Genomic DNA, 20,928 nt, shown 5'->3' on the forward strand with positions numbered 1-20,928 from the left:
ACCATTAACTTTCTTAGGCTCTCAAAGATTTTGGAGGAACTCTTCCAGACTATGGAAGGAATACATTAATTGACATTCCTTTAATACTGCTTTAAAGTTTTTAAACCATTTATTATTGTAATTTCTGTTGGCAATCTATTCTAAATAACTTTACCATGGTGTAATGTTCCTTTTTGGTACAAACAGGTCTTTATTTGATGCATGTAAAAGTCAGTTTTCTGTTTTGTGTTATGATGATGAAGATTTTCATTTTTGGGGAGGACACTAGGATTTGTGCAAGAACTGCTACAGGGATATGCCACATTTTTGTGGAACAAGGTGAAGGGAAGGTCTTTCCTTGTTATTAAGGAGACACTAACATATATTCCAGTCCTTGCATTGTATAATAAGAGTGCCAAGACAAAACTTCACTTTGATGCTAGCGGTTACAGCATAGGTACACTTCTAGTTCAAATTCAGAAGATGCTGAAATGGTGATGGCCTGTGCTTCCAGAGTAATCTGCAAGTCTGAGCAGAACTACTCCACAATTTAAAAAAAGTACCCTGCAGTTGTTTTGGCCATCAACAAGTCCTGGCTATATTTACTTGAAAAACCATTCACTGTTGTGATGGACCACCATTCTGTGTGCTGGCTGTCTAGCCTGAAGGATCCATTGAGTTGACTGGCAAGATGGGCACTAAGTCTCCAGGTATACAACTTCACAGTGGTATACAAAATTGGATGCCTACACAAGGATGCTGGCTGACTTTCAAGAAATTGTGTGGCAGAATATGAACCTCCATCATCCCTGAATTAAATGACACTGCAACTGAACACAGGGCAATCCATAGAAGCTTTGAAGAATTAGGAACCAACCAAAAGGAGAATTCCATTAATAAACATAGCATTATGAAAGAGGAACCATTATTCAGCGATTTGGAAATGATTGCTCATCATCTGGACTCCTCTATGGCCAGTTATACTGAAGTTTTTCCATGATGCTCCAACATCTGTTAACATGGGATTCGTAAAGACTCTAGACACAATCAGACACATGTACCATTGGTGAGGACTTTATCAATCTGTGAGCCACTGTAAGGAATGTCAGTGTACGAAGCATGTGTCATATTTACCTCTGGGACATCTAATACCATTTCCACATGCAACAGCACCATTCCAGTGAACTGGAGTTGACCTTTTGGGTGGGATCCCAAAGTCGAAGAACGTGAACCTCACTTGCTGTTCTATCATCAAAATTGTGCCAACTGCCAAAGCTCCATAAATTGCCAAGTCCTTGTAGAAGACATCATTTTGAAGCATAAAGCACCTGATGGGGTGATCTCTGATCATGGAAAAGTTTGCCAATCGAAACTGGCATCACATACAGGTTGATAATGCTTACCACCCACAGATTGTGGCCACACAGAATGCTTTGATAAGATATTGGTAGATATGCTTTCTAGATAGGACAATGTCTAACAGAGGCATTGGGATACAATATTGCTTGTCATGACATTTACATACAACAAGCAAAGAAATACACTATAGGCCTCACACCATTCTTTCTGCTCCACAGTTGCTAGGCTGAAATGACAATGGATATACTATTCCTTTTTGAGCTGGACATTACTCTGAATAACTATGTGAAGCACCTCATCACTAGGACCAAAGAAGCAAGACAGCTGGCTCCCAGTTGACACCCGGGAGAAAGATAGAGATTGCTATTAGAGCAAGCACCAGCCAGTGAGACACGGCCTGAGAAGCTTTTTATGGGTTTTTGTTCCTGTGTGGAAAGTGGAACTGTCAGAAAATTTACTAAAATGCTACTTTGGATCATTTTGTATTCTTCCTTGATTGTCAGTTATCAATAGAAAGTTGAGGATGGTGATCATTCATAGAAAATATAAAAGCACAGAGACGTCATCCAATCTCCTCCACATGAAGCTCTACTACCATCCTGAGGTGCAGATCATTGTAAGGGCTTCTCATTCAAGGAAACTGAAGACTGTGATGGCAATCACAAAGTTTTCATGGGAGGGGCTATCTTTGATTGTCATCATAATGAAGAGGATGAGATAACATGACCAGAATATGAGGATTCATCAGCACTGCCATACAGAGGACCAATAACAAGATCTAGCTCCAGGTGCTGTAGTTGACTCCAGTGAGAACTATGAAAATGGGTCACTGTTTCCCCAGGAGAGGGAGCAATGTTGAGAGTTGTGTTGTATGCTGTGTGGCATACTAGATCCATGTTTTTCCCATGTATGTGCAGTAGTACCCTACATCTGTGTCAAAACTCTGCAAGCCATCTGGTTGTGAGGACTTCTGGCACCACTATCTGATCCCCTCTTTCCTGTTCCATTTGCGAATTGGCATGTGAGAAGAATGATTGTCAGCAAACCTTTGTATTAGCTCTAATTTCTTGAATTTTTCATTGTAGTCATTTTGCCATATATTGGAGGAACTAATATTTTATCTGACTCTTCCCAGAACATACTCTCAGAATTTCAGTAGTAAAACCCTCTGTGATGTACATTCCCTCTATTGTAATATCTACTACTGGAGTAGGTTGAGAATCTCATCTCCATAACACTCTCTTGATGACCAAATGATCGCATGATGAAATATGCTGCTCGTTGTAGGATCTTGTCTGTCTCTTCTGTTAATACAACTGGTAAAGGGTTCCATACTGATGAGCAATGCTCGCAAATAAGTCAAACAAGTATTTTGTAAGTCACTTCTTTCATGGATGAACTTTATTTCCTTAAGGTTCTTCCTTTGAATCACAGTCCTTCATGTGTTCAACCCACCTTTTTAAGCTGCTCTGGATGGTACTCCTAGATATTCGTTATTGTTTTCAGCAATTTGTCACTGATAGTGTAACTGTACAGAAGTGGATTTCTTCTCATATGTATGCACAATATGTTGCATTTATTTATGTTCAGGGTGACCTGCGAGGTCCTGCAGAATTCCTTAATCCTCTGCAGAGCTTCCTGCAGTTCAGTACATCTTCTTACAGACAACTGCATCGTTTTAAAACAGTCTCTTGGAGGTTCTGGTGTTATCCACTAGATCTTCTATTGAGTTCTTTTTGCAGTGAAATCTTGATTCTAGTCACAGATGTGACTTGATACTCATTACACTCATATTTTTTCACTAAATGACAGTGTGGGACTGTCTCAAATGCCTTCCTGAAGTCAAGGAACATGGCATCAACCAGAGTGCCAATGTCTACAGTGCTGTGAATCTCAGCTGAGTTTCACAAGATCTCTCTTTGTTGAATCCATATTGCTGTTTGTGAAAGCCTTGTTGATTTTTGTAGAAGATATTTTCTTTCTCCAAAAATGTCATAATACATAAGCACAAAACATGTTCCATAATTATACATCTAACTGACTTCATTAGTATACGCCTACAATTATGTGCATCTGTCCTAAGGCTTCTCTTGAAAACAGGATTGACCTGCACTTTTTTCCAGTTGCTTAGTACCCTTTGTTACTCAGTGACCTGTTATAGACTTTTGCTAGAAGGGGAGGAAATTCTTTCACATAATCTCTGTAGAATCTTATGGGTATGTCATATCATCCAGGTGCTGTTCTTTCGCTAAGCAAATCTGGTTGCGTTTGTATTCTGGTGTCACTTATCCCAACATCAGCCATTTCAATGTCCTTGCAATGAATGAAAGGATTGTCCCTATTATGATCTTCCACAGTGAAACAGTTTTGGAAGACCAAACCCTGTATTTCAGCCTTCTCATTGTCATCTTCCAGTTTGATGCCAATATGGTCACTGAGTGAATTATCAGATGATTTCAGCCCTGCTTTCCACTCATTTATTTTGTGTATGACCAAAATTTGTTAGAGTTTGCAGTCAGATCAGTTATCAAAATTTTACTTTCAAAGTCATTGAATGCTTCTCTCATTGCTCTTCTTATGCTCATTTTCACCTCATTTAGTGTTTGTTTGTCAACTAAGTTTTGACTTCTCTTAAATGTGTACTGAAGCTTTCTTTGTTGACAGAGCAACTTTCCAACATTGCTATTAAGACCCCATGCATCTTATCCACCTCTTAAGCCTTTCTTAGAACTACTTGTTAGGCCTACTGAATGATGATTTCAATTTTATCCATTTGTGCTCCAGATCTTCCTCCTCAGAACTGAGTATTTGATTGTGACTACTCAGATAGTCTCCATAATTTGTATCCTGCCACTCTCGCTAAGCAGAAATATTTTCCTACTTTTCTTAAGAGTCCTTACGATGTATGATGTCATTGATACTAGCACAGTCTTTTTATCACTGAAGCTCTCCTCTGTGTTAACTGAGTTGAAAAGTTCAGGTATGTTTCTTGCTAGGAGGTCTAAGATGAAATCCACACAAGGTGGTTCTTGAACTATCCGCTTTAAATAATTTCTGGACAAGACATTCAGATCAATGTCAGGCAAATCCCTGTGTCTAAAATTAGTTTTGATCATGTGATTTTCCCAATTTCAAAGCTGGCAAATTGAAAACTCCCTCTTTTACAATAGCATGATCAGGAATCTTATTTGTGGAATTCTGCATGTTCACACTGAAGCACTCTGCCACTGCAGCTGCTTATGCAGCCAGTCTCTAAAAGCATCCAGTTACTATGTTTGACCCATCATTTATGCTTAACTTCAGCCACATTATTTCACAGTTGGAATCCATAATTTCACTACATATTATTGAATTCTTTACTGCAATAAATGCACCATGATCACTGGCATCTAACCTCTCATTTTAATATACAATGAGGCGCCAAAGAAACTGGGATAGGCATGCATATTCAAATACAGAGATATGTAAACAGGCAGAATATGGTGCTGCAGTTGGCAATGCCTATATAAGACAACAAGGGTCTGGCGCAATTGTTAAATCGGTTACTGCTGCTACAATGGCAGGTTATCAAGATTTAAGTGAGTTTGAACGTGGTGTTATAGACAGCACCCAAGTGATGGTATATAGCATCAGTGAGGTAGTGATGAAGTGGGAAATTTCCCCTATGACCATTTCACGAGTGTACCCTGAATATCAGAATCTGGTAAAACATCAAATCTCCGACATCGCTGTGGCCGGAAAAAGATCCTGCAAGAACGGGACCAATGATGACTGAAGAGAATTGTTCAACATGACAGAAGTGGAACCTGTGACGGTTCGCCTGCTTCATTTCTTCATGTGTTGTCCTTGATGTCGACGTACTGCATTGTGATACTGGCTTAAAAATGGGTAGTGGAAGTAAGACACTGACTACTTTAAATAATGTAGCCAAGAGATGCGAAGTTGCGTTTGACAGTAGTTTACTTTCACTGTTCACAACCCCCAATAATACACAGTTATATATAGCCAGTGCACTATTGTTTTCACTTTCCATAAGCCTCATTAATAGCTTGCAGCCAAACCTCCAGCTGGTTTTGCTAACATGATTTCAAATAGAGCCAAATAAATGCTTTAAGAATACTGTTAGCTGTTCCTCCAAATGTTTATAATTATTACAGACTTTATAAGTCAACACTAGAATTTAAGATACGAAACAATTACTGATTTCGCCATTTAATGAAAGTATTAACTAGGAATAGTTGAAATAAATTAGAAAATCAATTACATACATAAAAAAATACATACACAAAATTAGATCTGGTGTTATATTCTTTAAAACTGAGGGCCAACCTTTCTCTTTGATAAAAATGCAGATTACGCTCATATATGTTAATGGTAATTAGTTAAAAGTGAAAAAACAAATTTGAGGAGGCAGATGGCAAAACAAGATGGGAAGTAAAAAATATCTCAGCTTGCTTCATCACAAACCTTTCCACAAATTGCATATTTCAATGCTGGGTCAACAACAACTGTCAGCTTGCAAACCATTCAACGAAACATCATCGATATAGGCTTTCCAAGCCGAAGGCCCACTCATGAACCCTTGACGACTGCATGACACATAGATTTATGCCTCACCTGGGCCCGTCAACACTGACATTGGACTGTTGATGACTGGAAACATGTTGCCTTGTCGGACAAGTCTCATTTCAGATTGTATCGAACAGATGGATGTGTACGGGTATGAAAATAATCTCATGAATCCATGGACTCTGCATGTCAGCAGAGGACTGTTCTAGTTGGTGAAGGGTGTGTAATATGTGTGGGGCATGTGCAGTTAAAGTGATATGGGACCCCTGATATGTCTAGATACAACTGTGACAGATGACATGTACATAAGCATCCTATCTGATCACCTGTCCATTGTCCATTCCCATGGAGTTGGGCAATTCTGATGGAACAATGTGACACCCCACACGTCCAGAATTGCTACAGAGTGGCTCCAGGAGCATTCTTCTGAGTTTAAACATTTCTGATGGCCACCAAACTCCCCAGACATGAACATTATTGAGGATATCTGGGGTGCCTTGCAACGTCCTGTTCAGAAAAGATTTCCAACCCCTCGTACTCTTATCAATTTATGGACAGCCCTGCGGGATTCATAGTGTCAATTCCTTCCGGTACTACTTCAGACATTAGTTGAGTTCCTTTTACTTTGTGTTGCAGCACTTCTGCATGCTCCCGGGGGCCCTACACGATATTAGTCAGGTGTGCCAGTTTCTTTGGCTCCTTAGTGTACATTCCTATCTGCATTTAGGATTTCATTGCTATTCACTTTTGGTTTCAACCAGCTTTCCATTCGTAATAATGTCTGGTCATTATTATCTTTAATAAGCAATACTAGTTCTGGATGGTCCTGCAGTTCACTTATATCATATTAATCTTTTATATTTACAATCTCTGCTAATTAACATTCTCTGAGAATAATCCAGCAAGCAGTTCATTTCTGATCCCAAAGGCTGGTTCCCCTAACCTAAAAAGAAAGCCCATGTTCATGCCACATGTGCCAGTCTACTACCATAGTAACCGCTTCCCGCATGTAGTGCACACCTGTCTTACTGAGAGGAGCCTACACAGTTCTCCTCCTGATAGAGCTCAAGAAATTTGGAACCAGTACTGTTGCAGGATTGTCTCAGCCTCTGGCTTAGACCTTCCACTCTGCTCCAACTGTGCAACTAATGTGTGCAGTAGCCACTGGCACAGCTTTCTCCACATTTTGGAAGAGACTTCCCTGCAAACATACTGCACGTACACCACCATTCTTTCTTGACCTGCCTGCTATTTCTCTGAGGGACTTCATTACCCATGTAACGTTGGAGCTCCTAATGACTAGCATACTCACCCTCTGAGCTTGTTGGGACTGGGCTGAAAAATTGACCACTGGCCCAACAGGAGAAGCTACCCATGCTGATTCAGAAATGTTATCAACTATGAGTAGTGCCTCATACCTGTTGTTGAGGCATAAGAAGCCAGCAGTGCAGCTACTTCCCACATTTGCCCTCTGCCTAGAGATACGCAAACACACCATTGCCTGCCACTCACTCACAAGTGAAGACAGACCAGTCATATGTTGTGTATTGGAAGACACAATGACAACATGGCAATCAAGAGATTTCAAGGCACCAAAGGTTTTGTAGGTCTTGCCTTTGGTGTCCCAATGTTGGCACAGCTTTGTGCAGTAGGTAGAAGCCTGGTGACCTTGGACAATACAGCTTCCAGCTGCTTCTGGACAGCAGCCAATTGTCCTTGTGTTCACACACAACAAGGACAGTTCCCATTCACACTGAACTGTTTAAAAACTGTATAGAATCTCAAAGAATACAAAAAAGCATTCAAGAGTAATAGAGGAAGAACAAACAGATCTCAACAAGAGATAAAATTACCTGACTACTGTGCTACTGAACTTGGGATGCATACAACTGCAACTTTCTCACTATACACTAAGGTTGCAAAATCCACAAGTTCTTAAAACAAATATAAATCGCACTGCTGAAGAATAGATGTATCAACAGTTACTTTTCACTGTAATGTCACCTCACACAAAAGCTAATGACAAAGAAACACACACACACACACACACACACACACACACACACACACACACACACAAGCTCTTAAAAATGTAAATATTTTCATTGTCAGAAAAATTTCCAGGGCAGGTCTTTTTTTCTGAGTTTACAATACTAAAAAGGTGCAAATGTTGATTGAAATGGCTGTGCCCGTGTTTCCATGCGAACTTAGTAGGTGACAGTGCTGTGTTTAGCAGCACAATGTTTGGATTCGATGCATTAGTTACAGTGACACAAAAAATGCTGATTGTGAGCAAAGAGCGAAATTAAGTTCTGTATTGTGCTCAGGAAAACCCCTACTGAAATGTGAACATTGATTAAGCAAGCATATGCAGGCAAGGCACTTCCAAGAAGTCATGTTTTCAAGTGGCACAAAAGGTTTCATGAAGGCAGAAAATCAGTGCAAGACAATCCCAGAACTAGTCACCCATGTACAGTACAAACCGATGCAAATGTGTAGCTTGTAAGGAAGTTATTGCAAGAAGACCACACAAGAGTACTAAAAGGAAACTGTTAAACTTCAGTTTCATGATACACCAATCAAATCTACAGGCTGTAAATTCAACTCAATACCTAGGAGTTACAATTATGAAACTTAAATTGGAAAGAATACATAGAAAATGTTGTGGGGAAGGCAAACTAAAGACTGCATTTTATTAGCAGAACACTTAGAATATGCAACAGATCTACTAAAGAGAGTGCCATGTAACAGATCTACTAAAGAGATGTCTACACTACACTTGTCTGTCCTCTTTGGGGGTACTGGTGTGCAGTGTGGTATCCTTACCAGATAAGATAAGATTGAGTACATGGAGAAATTTCAAAGAAGAGCAGAACATTTTGTAACATTGAGAAATGGGAAGAGAGTGTCATGGACATGATACAGGATTTGATGTGGACATAATAAAGTAAAGGCATTTCTCATTGTAGCAGGATCTTCTCACAAAATTTCACCCACCAACTTTCACCTCTGAATGCAAAAATATTTTGTTGATGCCAACCTACATTGGGGGAAATGATCATCACAATAAAATAAGGAAAATCAGAGCTTGCACAGAAAGATATAGATATTCGTCACTTCTGCACTCAGTTCAGCAGAGAAATGATAGATTATTGTTGTGAGGGTGGTTCAATGAACCCTCGCCAGGCACTTAAGAATGATTCACAGAGTATCCCTGTAGATATAGACATAACTGTGCATCCAATATCAGAAGAACTTAATTTGAATCATGATTTGTGTCATAAGATTTTACACAAAGACTTAGGGAAAAAGAAATTTGGTGCAAAGCCCATCCGTCAGATACTAACAGATGAAGGGAATGAGGAAAGATAAGAATTTCTGCTGAACCACTGGATGGAGCCAGAAGTGATCCCATATTACTGTCAAAGATTATTGCTGGGGATGAAAGTTGGTGCTACCAGTATGACCCTCACATGAATGCTGAATGGCAGGAACCTGGATCACAAGCCTTGAAGAAAGTCAAATAACAACCTTCAAGAACAAAGAAAATGTTTATTACGTTCTTTGATAGTAAAGGATTAATTCATCATGAGCATGATCTTCCAGGTCAAACAGTGAACCAAAAATTTTCGTCGAAGTCTTGAAATGTTTGTGACAAGCAATTCAATGTTGCCTCCCTGATTTGTGACATCCTCATGACTGGTTCTTACTGCATGACAATGCAACACCCCATACAGCCTTATGTGTTACTAAGTACCCGATCAGAAATTCTTTTTATTGCCATTCCACATCCGTCATGTTTGCCTGGCATCTTGACTTGTGAATTTTTCATGTTTTTGCACATGAAAAGGTGACTTAAAGGAAAGCTTCATCAAGATATCTCAGACATCCAATGGGCTATGACAAATGAGCTTACAAGCATCACAGCTGAAAATTTCCCTGCTTGCTTCCAAGACCTCGAGAAACATTAGCAACTGTGCATAGATAGCCAAGGGGACTACTTTGATAGGAGTTAGGATCATTACTTGGTAAGTGCAATTTTATATATTTTTAAAACCTGTCTTGGAACTTTTCTGACAAAGGGAGTAAGCAGTAATCAACATAGATAAAATCACAGACAATATTCACTTATTGATAGAAGATCATGAGAAAAGAACTAAACTAAACACTGTGTCTAACATAAACAACTGCCGCTGCTGCTCTCTCCTGGGTGGCTGGAGTTAAACTGAATATGAAGACATCATGCACTACAAATACAGTGAAGTGTGTATGTTGTAAACTATGCCTTTGAGAGTCAACACCACCCATACAGGAAGATATAAATACTCTTTTCTACTTGCAATTGATGACTTTAAGAAAACAACATTCACACTTAAAAGATGTCACAGTTCATCACTTTTAAATTTTGATGAAAAATATAAGTTGAAAGATGTACTATGATGTACAAAAAGAAAATCACTTACCCTGCTGAGTAATATTGGTTGCTCATTGGAAAAGTGGTAATGAAATCCTCAATTTCTTGCAGAGCTTTTGTATGATTTGTAAATAATACCTTACTTTAAATGAGATAACAACAATAGAATCCCCAACATGGGAAACAAATTACTTTTGTGCATGCATACCATCACTAGTGCTAAAACTTTGTAAATGATATTGTCATTTAAAAGAGATAAAATAATAGAATGTGAAGTATGTAAAGTAAATTATTATTTTCAAACATAATACACTGCTCATCTTAAAACTGAAGTGAATACTAGTGAACCATCACATAAAAGGAATCACAATCTTGTCTAAGACATCATTTTCATATGTTTTTAAACTGATACGAGTCATGACCAGTGCACTCATTAGTTCTGAGGCCATTATTTGAGATATGCCAATACCACAGGATTGTCACCATCTTTGTGCTGATTAATGGCAACAGCTGAGAATAATTTTCATTCTTGTGATTTTAAGATTTTCTAAGTATATGATGATTCTGGACTGTGACTTGCATTATTTTAGCAACAGTCCTGATGACTGATCATCTTCCACTGAACTCTGTCTTGCTGTCAACCCCAAGCCTAAAGTGCTCAGAAATGGCTTCACTGATGAATTGGAAGGAGAAGTACACTGTTAGGATACAATCATTGGTCCTTGGAGCCTGTGCCATAACTGCCAGTCGCAGGGGTCTCAGATCTCCAGCTGGCATGATCAAGCAGATCTTCCCACTGACTACCACAGTGTTTTGAGCACTCTCAGGGCTGGATGCCAAGCCTTAGTCAATTGGAAACTGGTCTCTTTATGTAAATGTTGTCTTTATGTAAATGTTCATTGTGTAGTTGTATCTCTACAGATATTTTTATGATATATTACCAGAATTTGGTGGCTTGATTCATGATGTATGCTTTGGAGACATAGTGTTCTAGGAAAGCTGACTTTGTACTTATGTGTTGCTCTGCATTCATTCGACCCTTAGGCTCAACACTTCTTTCCTGTAGCATACAGGTAATCTGGGCTATCTACATTTTCTCATATTGCAAAGGATGCAGAAAACTTGTAGATTAAAAAGTTATAGGTTACCCTTAACAGACCCCAACAATGCATTTGTACTGGGTAGCAGTCACTATACACAATTTACATTATATTTACTGAGCAAACACCATTACAGTAGATTTCTCTTTTGTCTGTTCAAGCTATGGCCTAGACTTTTATGGCTTTAAGGTACACTGTATCTGGCAGTTGTTGTCCCAGCCCTTCCAGAAAATTGCTAAATGCTCTTGTTCAGAGATTCTGTGAAGCCTGTGCACTAGTGTGCATAGGATACCTTCACATTGTGAGATGACATGACAGCTGGAGAATAGAAATATAATTCTGTATGCTTTGGTTTACAGTAGACATAGCATCCTAGTGTGTATACGGAGCGTATCCTATCAGATGCTTTTTTCCATTAACCATCTGACCCAAAATAAAGCCAACTACTTCATCAGAAGCATCAATGAGAGGATGAACTCTTTTTCAAAACTGAGAAAAATCAGTACCGAATCCAAAATCAATGCCTCCTTTAATTTCTAAAGTCTGTCACACATTATATCCACTGAAACTTTACACCCTTTTAAGTAACCTGTTCAAAGATTCAGCTATTTTTGCAATATCTCTTATGAATTCATAGTAGTAGTTATACAAACTGACAAAATGCTGTATCTGTTTGATTGTTCATAGGAGGTGGAAAATTTTGAATCATTCTGTAAGACAAGAAAGTCCCTGCACACCATACCATTTACACTAATTATGTGTCCCAGATAGTTAACTCGAGTTTGAGCACAATGGCACTTAAACATGCTCAGCATCAGATATGCTGACTGCAAACTATTAAAAGCATCCTCCAATCATCTCACATGCTCTTTTGAAAAATTATTATATCATCTAAATAACCCATACAACTCTTTGGCTTCATCCCTCTTAAAACTCCATCCAGTAACCACAAAAAAGTCACATGTGGCTTTGTAAACCAAATGACATCCACTAATACCGATAATGTTCACATGGTGCCATAAATGCTTTCTTTAGCCTACCCCTAGGGCACTATTTGTAACTGATGATAACTGCTTTTGAGATGCATTATAGTAAAGTAACAACACTGATCCAAATTACCCAAGGGCTCCATAATACTAGAGATCGGACAAACATTTCCAACAGTCTCTGCATTCAGAAGCCAATAATCACAGCAAAACCTATAATTCCTCTTTACATCTAATGATTTTTAGGCTCAATAACTACATTTTTGCACCAGGAGCTGTCACTAAGTTCTATGATCCCTTCTCATAGTTGCTGTTCAGTGCACTCCTCCATTAAATGCTGTATATATCTCACTATGCGATACCATTTCCTATAAATCTGTGCACTATCCCCTTTAAGTATATGGTGCTCAGTTAAGGGTGTTGCTGGTAACCACCCATTTGTACAAAACAAGTCACTATTTCTTCCAAGCTGTGTGATTAGTGCGTTTCGAGTAACCCACCTTCTCGCATAATGCTGTTGTATTGACAATTTGCTTATGGCTTTTACCCAGACTCAACCTATCAAAGGCTTCTTCCTCTAATACTTCCAGAGAGGTTGTCAGTATACCTTTTGACATGCTAACATCACCTCGGTCAGATTTATCTATGCTAACTGGAACCATATATGCATTGCCGAAATCAGTCCTAGCATGCAGTTCTTAAAGAAAATATAGCACAAGAATCACTGAATATCCTTCACCCACATTTGGCAAAATTTCATTTGCACCATAAACTTAGTTTTCCCAATAGTAAAATCCAGTACTGTTGTAACAAATGACTCTACACTGTTATTGCTGACTCCATGTAACTTATATTATGGTGCGCCAAGTCTCCTCCTGCACACCAGATCCAGGCTGATATGGACACATGCTCCCCCATGTTGACAAGAAACCTCTGTGCCATACCACTCACTAAGCCAACTAAGTAGCAGTCTGTCTGTCCATTAACATGTGGAGTGTTATTGTCTATCATGACTGCTTTCCAGCAGTAGAAGCATTTCTGTTTGAGTTTAATAGCTGCCTCTCCTGAAAATGTTTCCTATTTTTCCTCTTCCAAAAATCTGATGCTTGTGAACCATTTTCCCACATGAATAACACTCTAGTTGCGTAACCTGTTTCTGTGTACAGCTCTTATGTCCAAACCTGTAACATTTGACCTCTGGAGGGAATGAATGGTGATCCATCTGTTGTTTTGTGATAAAATCTGTCTCTTCTCATTGTGCTCCTGTTCTAAGAGCTGCTGTTAAATCATTTGTGTTCTCACTGTGAAATCTTTGTGTAATTTCTATGAGTATTCCCAGCAAGAAAATATGTGATGCTCTGTTTTTTACTCCCTGCAGTAACACCTTATTGGACTCTGCATCCTGGGTAGGCACATATGTCTGCACATTGACTTTCTGAATCCTGTCTGAAAATACTTCCACTGATTCATTGTATTTCAAAGTCAAAGTGTGGAGCTTCTCATGAAAAAACCATATGACATTTTGTTTTTTTGTTATGCTGGCATAGTCCAACAAACACTGCTGAAATGATTGTGCTTTACTGAGGGTCTCATGATATAACACATCTGCTTTGCTTCCCCTGTTAAATGTAAGTTAGCTACATGAAGCATTACTTCAGCTGACCAAATGCTCATTAAAGCAATAGTTGCCTTATCATTAATAAATATTGACACATATTCTGATTTTTTTACATGAAAAGGGATTGATAAGTGTGGCTACAGCTCAATCAAAAGGAGAGAAACCCATTCCCAACTCTGCCTCATTTTCCCCTGGCCCAGACTGTGACTGTACCTGAAAAGCTTCCAAATCCTCAATCTATGAAGGAGCTCCTCATGCTGCTGCTTTTGGCAAATATTTTCCTCTGTTAGCACTCACACTTGCTGTGTTAGAGCAGCATAAGGCACTTCAGTGGTAGCAGCATGTGTTTCTACCATTTTGCATACATTACACCTAGTTCAATATCAGAAACACAATTATCTAACTAATGCACTCAGTACTCAAAAACTCTTATAAACTGCTTCATCCCATGTATTATTGCCCATCTAGATCATAAACAATTGTGAACCAAATGACTAACATTTCTACACATAACACATGTGGCTGCTGCAGTCTCACTTCAGCCTTGCAAGATTCTAAAACTGTTACCTTACTGGTACTATGCTATTGGGTCTAGCATTAATCTTAAAGAGTGATAAGTCCAAAGATTCATGTGACTTTGAAAATGTAACCTTAAACATAGTCCATCCAGTACTTACATAAATTAGGATTGACAACTGAGAACAGCCACTGAATCAGATACAAACAAAGTGAGACTCTCACCACCCATCCTGCTGAGCCGATACTGCGGAATTGGAGCAGTACCACTGCTAGTATAAATTAATAAAGTATCCAGTCTTACTACTTGACATGACATAATGTACAGCACTGGGCACCTCCATGGCACCATCCTCTGCAAACCTATTCGAGGGCCATCTAGAGGAATCATTCGTAACCACCCAGGATCCCAAGCCCTTCACCTGATTCAGTTTGATAATGTCTTTGTGATCTGGATTAAGGGTGATAACACCCTATGCACATTCATGCAAATCCTCAACACCTACTTCCCCATTCACTTCACCAGGTCCTCCTCAATGCAACTATTCACTTTCCTTGACATTGACCTCTACCTCAAAGATGAGTACATGAGTACCTTCGTCCATATCAAATCCACTAACCACAATAAATACCTCCACTTTGACAGTTGCCATCCATTTCTTACCAAGAAGTCCCTAAATACTGACTATCCACCTGTGATCATGACATCTGTAGTGATGAGCAGCCCCTCTCCCACATACCAAGGGTCTCACTGATGCATTTGCAGATGGAAATTACCCTGCCAACTGTGTGCAGAAACATATCTCCCATGCTTCATTTCTCCATGCATCCACCACCTCCCACAGTCCCACTGTCTGGCCACAGAGGGCACACAGGAGCTTTTCTGTTATGAGTCATACCACCCAGGACTGGAGCAACTGAATCATATTCTCTGCCAGGGTTTTAACGACTTGTCATCATGCCCTAAAATGAGGAATGTCCCACCCTCTACCATTCCCATGTCTTCCACAGTGGTATTCCACTGCCCACTGAACCTACACAATATCCCTACTCAAACCCTATTCCAATCCCTTGCCTCATTGCTCATATCCCTGTTATAGGCCTAGATGATAGACCTGTCCCATACATCGTCCCACCATCACCTACTCAGACCAGCCACAAACATTATCTATCCCATCAAAGCCAGGGCTATCTGTGAAAGCAGTCATGTGATTTGCAAACTAAGCTACAACCAGTGTGCTGCATTCTACATGAGCATGACAACCAACAATCTGCCTGTCCGCATGAATGGCCAACAACAAATTGTGGCCAAGAACCAGCTGGACCACCCAGTTGCTAGCATGCTACCCACCATAATGTTCTTCGCTTCAGTGACTGCTTCAAAGTCTGTGCCATCTGGAACCTTCCTACCGACACCACCTTTTCACAATTTCACATGTGGAAACTCTCCCTGCAATACATCCTACATTCCCATAACTCCTCAAACTTAGTTAGTCGCTATCCTTCACCCAACTATCCCCTTTCTTTATCCCACTACAGCACTACACATCCTTCTATTCCACAAACACCAATCCACCCACAGTCTTTCTACTTCTCACCTTTTCCACTCCCTTCCTGCCTTCCCCCCTTTCATCTCCCCCCTCCCTTTCTCCATCTAACCTCCTGAATGCACCTAGATGCCCTACCCTCTCCCCATTTCATCCCTGTATGCTTCCACAAGCAGCACTTTACCATCCTCCACCCCTCAATGGTATCCCCCCCAACCTGCCCCGCCTCCTCCATACCCCTAGCCTCCATACCCCTACCACCCAGTATGCTTCTCCCATCATGCACAGTTGCTGGCAGTCTGGCCTAAAGAGGCCAGAGGTAGTTGTCATGTGTGTGTGTGTGTGTGTGTGTGTGTGTGTGTGTGTGTGTGTGTGTGTGTATGTGTGTTGCCTACTTCAGAAGAAGGCCCTTTGGCTGAAAGCATACTTGTTTAGCAGTCTTTCTGTTGTGCCTGTCTGCGACTCAACACCTACACTACAATCTAACCTTTTCATACGATTCTTATTATTCCGTTCTGAGTTTTCCATTGTTTAATTACTATACTCAGGGGTTTATAAGAGTGATCATTAGGAACAATAAAGCAATCAAGAAATGAAGTGGTGGTTTGAGAACAGATAGTCATTCATCATGTAATCCATGGCTGAGGAATGTTTAATCTACAAACATGGGCTATATTTTTGAGGACTCAGTTTTTGAAACAGCCTGTGACAATTGTACAGGTATACAATTTATTCCATATATACTGTGAGCATCCTTCCAGTTCATATTGAAAAATATGTTGATTATTGACTCTTGGGTAACATAAAATGAGTGTGGGGTCATATTTCAATTACCAGATTACATTAATAGATTAGAAATGGATTGTACATTTATTCTCTCCTTGCTCTGCTTATTTTAAATCTGTTTCTTGATTCACCGAAAATAAATGCACACATTCAAAGAATAGAAAGTAAGTAGCCAAAGCAAAAAATTACTAACGCAATCAATGTAGAGCTTTATTTGAAGTTACAGTAAATATTACAGGACAGACATCTTCCTCATGTCAGTCAGCAAGGTCATAGTGCAAAGCAACAAAGCAAGAACAATAAAAAACACATTAATATTTATGAAACTACCATTACAATATGCACCTTTCTTTGTAATTTTCTCTTGGTTTATAAATGTATGAGTCATGCACAGCATTTTTTTTTATTATTTCAGGCATATTATGCTCTTATCATAAGAGGAAGATTGAAACATGGTGAGACTGTTCTGATTCATGCAGGAAGTGGTGGTGTGGGACAAGCAGCTATCTCAATTGCACTGCACATGAATTGCACTGTATATACTACAGTTAGCAACCACCATAAAAAACAAACACTTCGTTCAATATTCCCACAGGTAAGAGCAATATTCAGTTTATGCACTATAAACAAGACTTGAGTGATAAAGTTATTGCACTGATGAATCAATTATTTTTTGTCAATAAGCGAAAGTAACTCTTAAGAGATGCTTGAGCTACTAGGACTTTGTTTTCTGTTTTTAATTCCAGCTAAAGGAATGCAACTTTGCAAATTCAAGAGATACGAGCTTTGAACAACATATTCTGCAGCAAACTCAAGGAAGAGGGGTGGACCTTGTTCTCAATTCTCTTTCTGGAGATAAACTACAAGCCTCAGTTCGATGTGTTGCTGAATATGGACGTTTCATAGAAATTGGACAGTATGATCTGTATACTGACAAACAGCTAGGTAAAATTTGGGTCTGTTCATTAAAATAAATGCACAATAAGATCTCACACTTACACATTCTGTGAGAAGGAAGTGTTGACCAGTTTCATTGTAATACTCAAAACTCAACAAATTTCATGATTAAAGTTTTTGAATTATACATGAACTACTGGTTTTGTGGGAGACAGACCTGTGTATGAAATAATGCTTGTTTACTGTGACTATTTACAATCCCAGGATTTTCTATATGAATTAATGCTTTGTCTGTAATAATTTCAGTGCCCAAAGGAGCTTGAATATTACTTTTACTTTTTAAAAATCTTTTCATGTTTTTAACTTGTTTCAAATTCTGTGTTATTTTACAACTTTATCAGTTTGTTCAAGTTTTAAATGATCCGTATTTTCATAGTTAACTACCATAATATCATCATTTTGGAGCATAGATACAAGTGACTTGTTGTAGCTTTCAGTTGTGATGATTACCTGTTGCAATTACTAACATGTAACTTGCTCTTGCACACATCTGGAAAAAATATTTACATGACCAGGACAGCACTATTTTTAATACCCTCTTCTGTATTACAATACAGTATAATGCATTTCTCCTACATAGGAATATGTGATGAGATTCAAGTTATATTGTTTCTCACAGCACAGCATATCTCACATTTCACATTAGAAAAAAATCTTGAACTAGGGACTCTTCTTTTATATATTAAAATTGTCTGAAAATACATGCATCAATAGCATGGAAATATCTATCTAATTTCATGAGAAATTGTCAGTAATTCTTTTATAAACTAAAATATTTTATAACTGTAGTACCAAAATTCTACTAACACTGCTGTAAAAGTAACATATACAAAAGAACTAAATTGAACTGTTCCTGAGGAAAACATCATTATCATTCTATGGTTTGTTTTTATTACTATTATTATATATTTTTGGATCTGGATATTTGCCTTAGATACAATGTACAACTTTACATTTATTGTTCTCAGTTATAATATGTTATCTATGAAAATCAAATTACTTTTGTTTCTGCCACGTCCAGGATTTTATTTTAAACTTCATGATTACACCACAAATGAGATACCTAAGGACACTGTGATACAGTGCTCAATTTTTCCTGTTCTGTGCTAATTTCATCATACAAATTGTCTTTGATGGTCACTGTTCAGTTTTCAAGTTTATGTCTGCTCCAGTTATTATTTCTCTCTTTTTCTTCTCTGCACAACCAAATTATCTACTCATTGGTCCTTTAGATTACATAACATTAATATATTTTCTTTGTTCTTAATTTGCACTTAAATTTTAGTGCACCTCATTATGAAAAGATTTGATATACCGGGTGATCAAAAAGTCAGTATAAATTTGAAAACTGACTAAATCATGGAATAATGTAGATAGAGAGGTACCAATTGACACACATGCTTGGAATGACATGGGGTTTTATTAGAACAAAAAAAAATACAAATGTTCAAAAAACGTCCGACAGATGGCGCTTCATCTGATCAGAATAGCAATAATTAGCATAACAAAGTAAGACAAAGCAAAGATGATGTTCTTTACAGGAAATGCTCAATATGTCCACTATCATTCCTCAACAATAGCTGTAGTCAAGGAATAATGTTGTGAACAGCACTGTAAAGCATGTCCAGAGTTATGGTGAAGCATTGGTGTCAGATGTTGTCTTCCAGCATCCCTAGAGATGTCAGTCGATCACAATACACTTGCAACTTCAGGTGACCCCAAAGCCAATAATCGCACGGACTGAGGTCTGGGGACATGGGAAGCCAAGCATGACGAAAGTGGCGGCTGAGCATACGATCATCACCAAACAACGCGCGCAAGAGATCTTTCATGCGACTAGCAATATGGGGTGTTTTTTTTGGTTCTAATAAAACCCCATGTCATTTCAAGCATACGTGTCAATTTTTACCTCTCTATCTACATTATTCCGTGGTTTATTAAGTTTTCAAATTTATACTGACTTTTTGATCACCCAGTACTTCAAGCTTCCTCTTTTTCTGTTTGACTCCCCAAATATATTTTACTTTTGCACAGTGCTGTATATTGTCTCAGAGATTTATTTACCTGATTGTAAGCCACTGTTTCATACCACAGACTTGATTATTTTAAGGAATGTTTTTGTTCTTGCACTGTTATATTTATGACATCCTTCCTGTTTTGTAGATAGGAAAATTAACTGATTCATCCTACTGTATCATCCTCAGTTTTGATGTTTTGCAACTAACTTTCATACTGCTATGTCATTTGTGTCTTTGTTCTCTTACTTTTTAATCTGAGTTTAGAAGTACTGCCCGTTTCATTTAAGTGCTCATTTCAGTCTTCCTCCTTTCTTAGTTGCAGAAGAGCTAAATTATAAATGGACCTTAATACTGGTAAATATTGCCCTTGCACTATTCCTTTGAACTTTGCTTTCACTTCTTTTTGTGTCTTTCCAACATCAAAGCTAAACATCGGTGAGACTGAGTTATAGCCTTGTCTTACAACTTTTTGCCCCATCTTGCCATTTTTATAACAGGTACAGTTTTCTTTCTTTATTTTCTCCATATATAAATCACATGATCTGTTGTGATTGATTATCCATCTGTCTGTACTTAATCTACTTTTCTCCTCAATTATTCAACATAATCAAATACTTCTGTGGCATAACAAATGCTGTTGAATGATCTGCAAATAGATTGCCCATACCATTCCTCCCCATGATGCCAATAAAATCATTTACTATTAAAAACAGTCTTGATCACGCTTTATTTATCAAGGTGACCAGTTTCGACCACTACTGTGGTCATCTTCAGACCATTGAGTAGGAACATCTTTCTGTTGGAGAATCACTAGAGTAGTGATTCTCCAACAGAAAGAGGTTCCTACTCAATGGTCTGAAGATGACCATAGTAGTGGTCGAAACCAATCACCTTGATAAATAAATTGTGATCAAGACTGTTTTTAATACTGAATATTTGTAAGACATTGATCGCTGCCTCTCCCATAATGTGTTCAAAAGTAATAAATTCATTGCCATTCATCATTAATTTATTCTTCTTGTTACATAGATTCCATCAATTGATAACCAGTGCTTTCCTATCACGTAATATTTATCCAG

At 38.5% G+C, this 20,928-nt stretch overlaps 1 protein-coding gene across 1 annotated transcript in view; it reads left to right on the plus strand.

The window, feature by feature from the left end:
* Positions 1 to 20,928, plus strand: part of LOC126252297 (fatty acid synthase-like) — a 338,172-nt gene that overhangs the window by 244,250 nt on the left and 72,994 nt on the right. The window contains exons 23-24 of the mRNA XM_049953179.1: positions 17,290 to 17,469; positions 17,621 to 17,819. Of these exons, the coding sequence (XP_049809136.1) occupies positions 17,290 to 17,469; positions 17,621 to 17,819 (379 nt within the window). The remainder of the gene's footprint in view (positions 1 to 17,289; positions 17,470 to 17,620; positions 17,820 to 20,928) is intronic.

The sequence above is a fragment of the Schistocerca nitens genome, chromosome 4, assembly GCF_023898315.1.
Source record: "Schistocerca nitens isolate TAMUIC-IGC-003100 chromosome 4, iqSchNite1.1, whole genome shotgun sequence".
Taxonomy (NCBI): Eukaryota; Metazoa; Arthropoda; class Insecta; order Orthoptera; family Acrididae; genus Schistocerca; species Schistocerca nitens.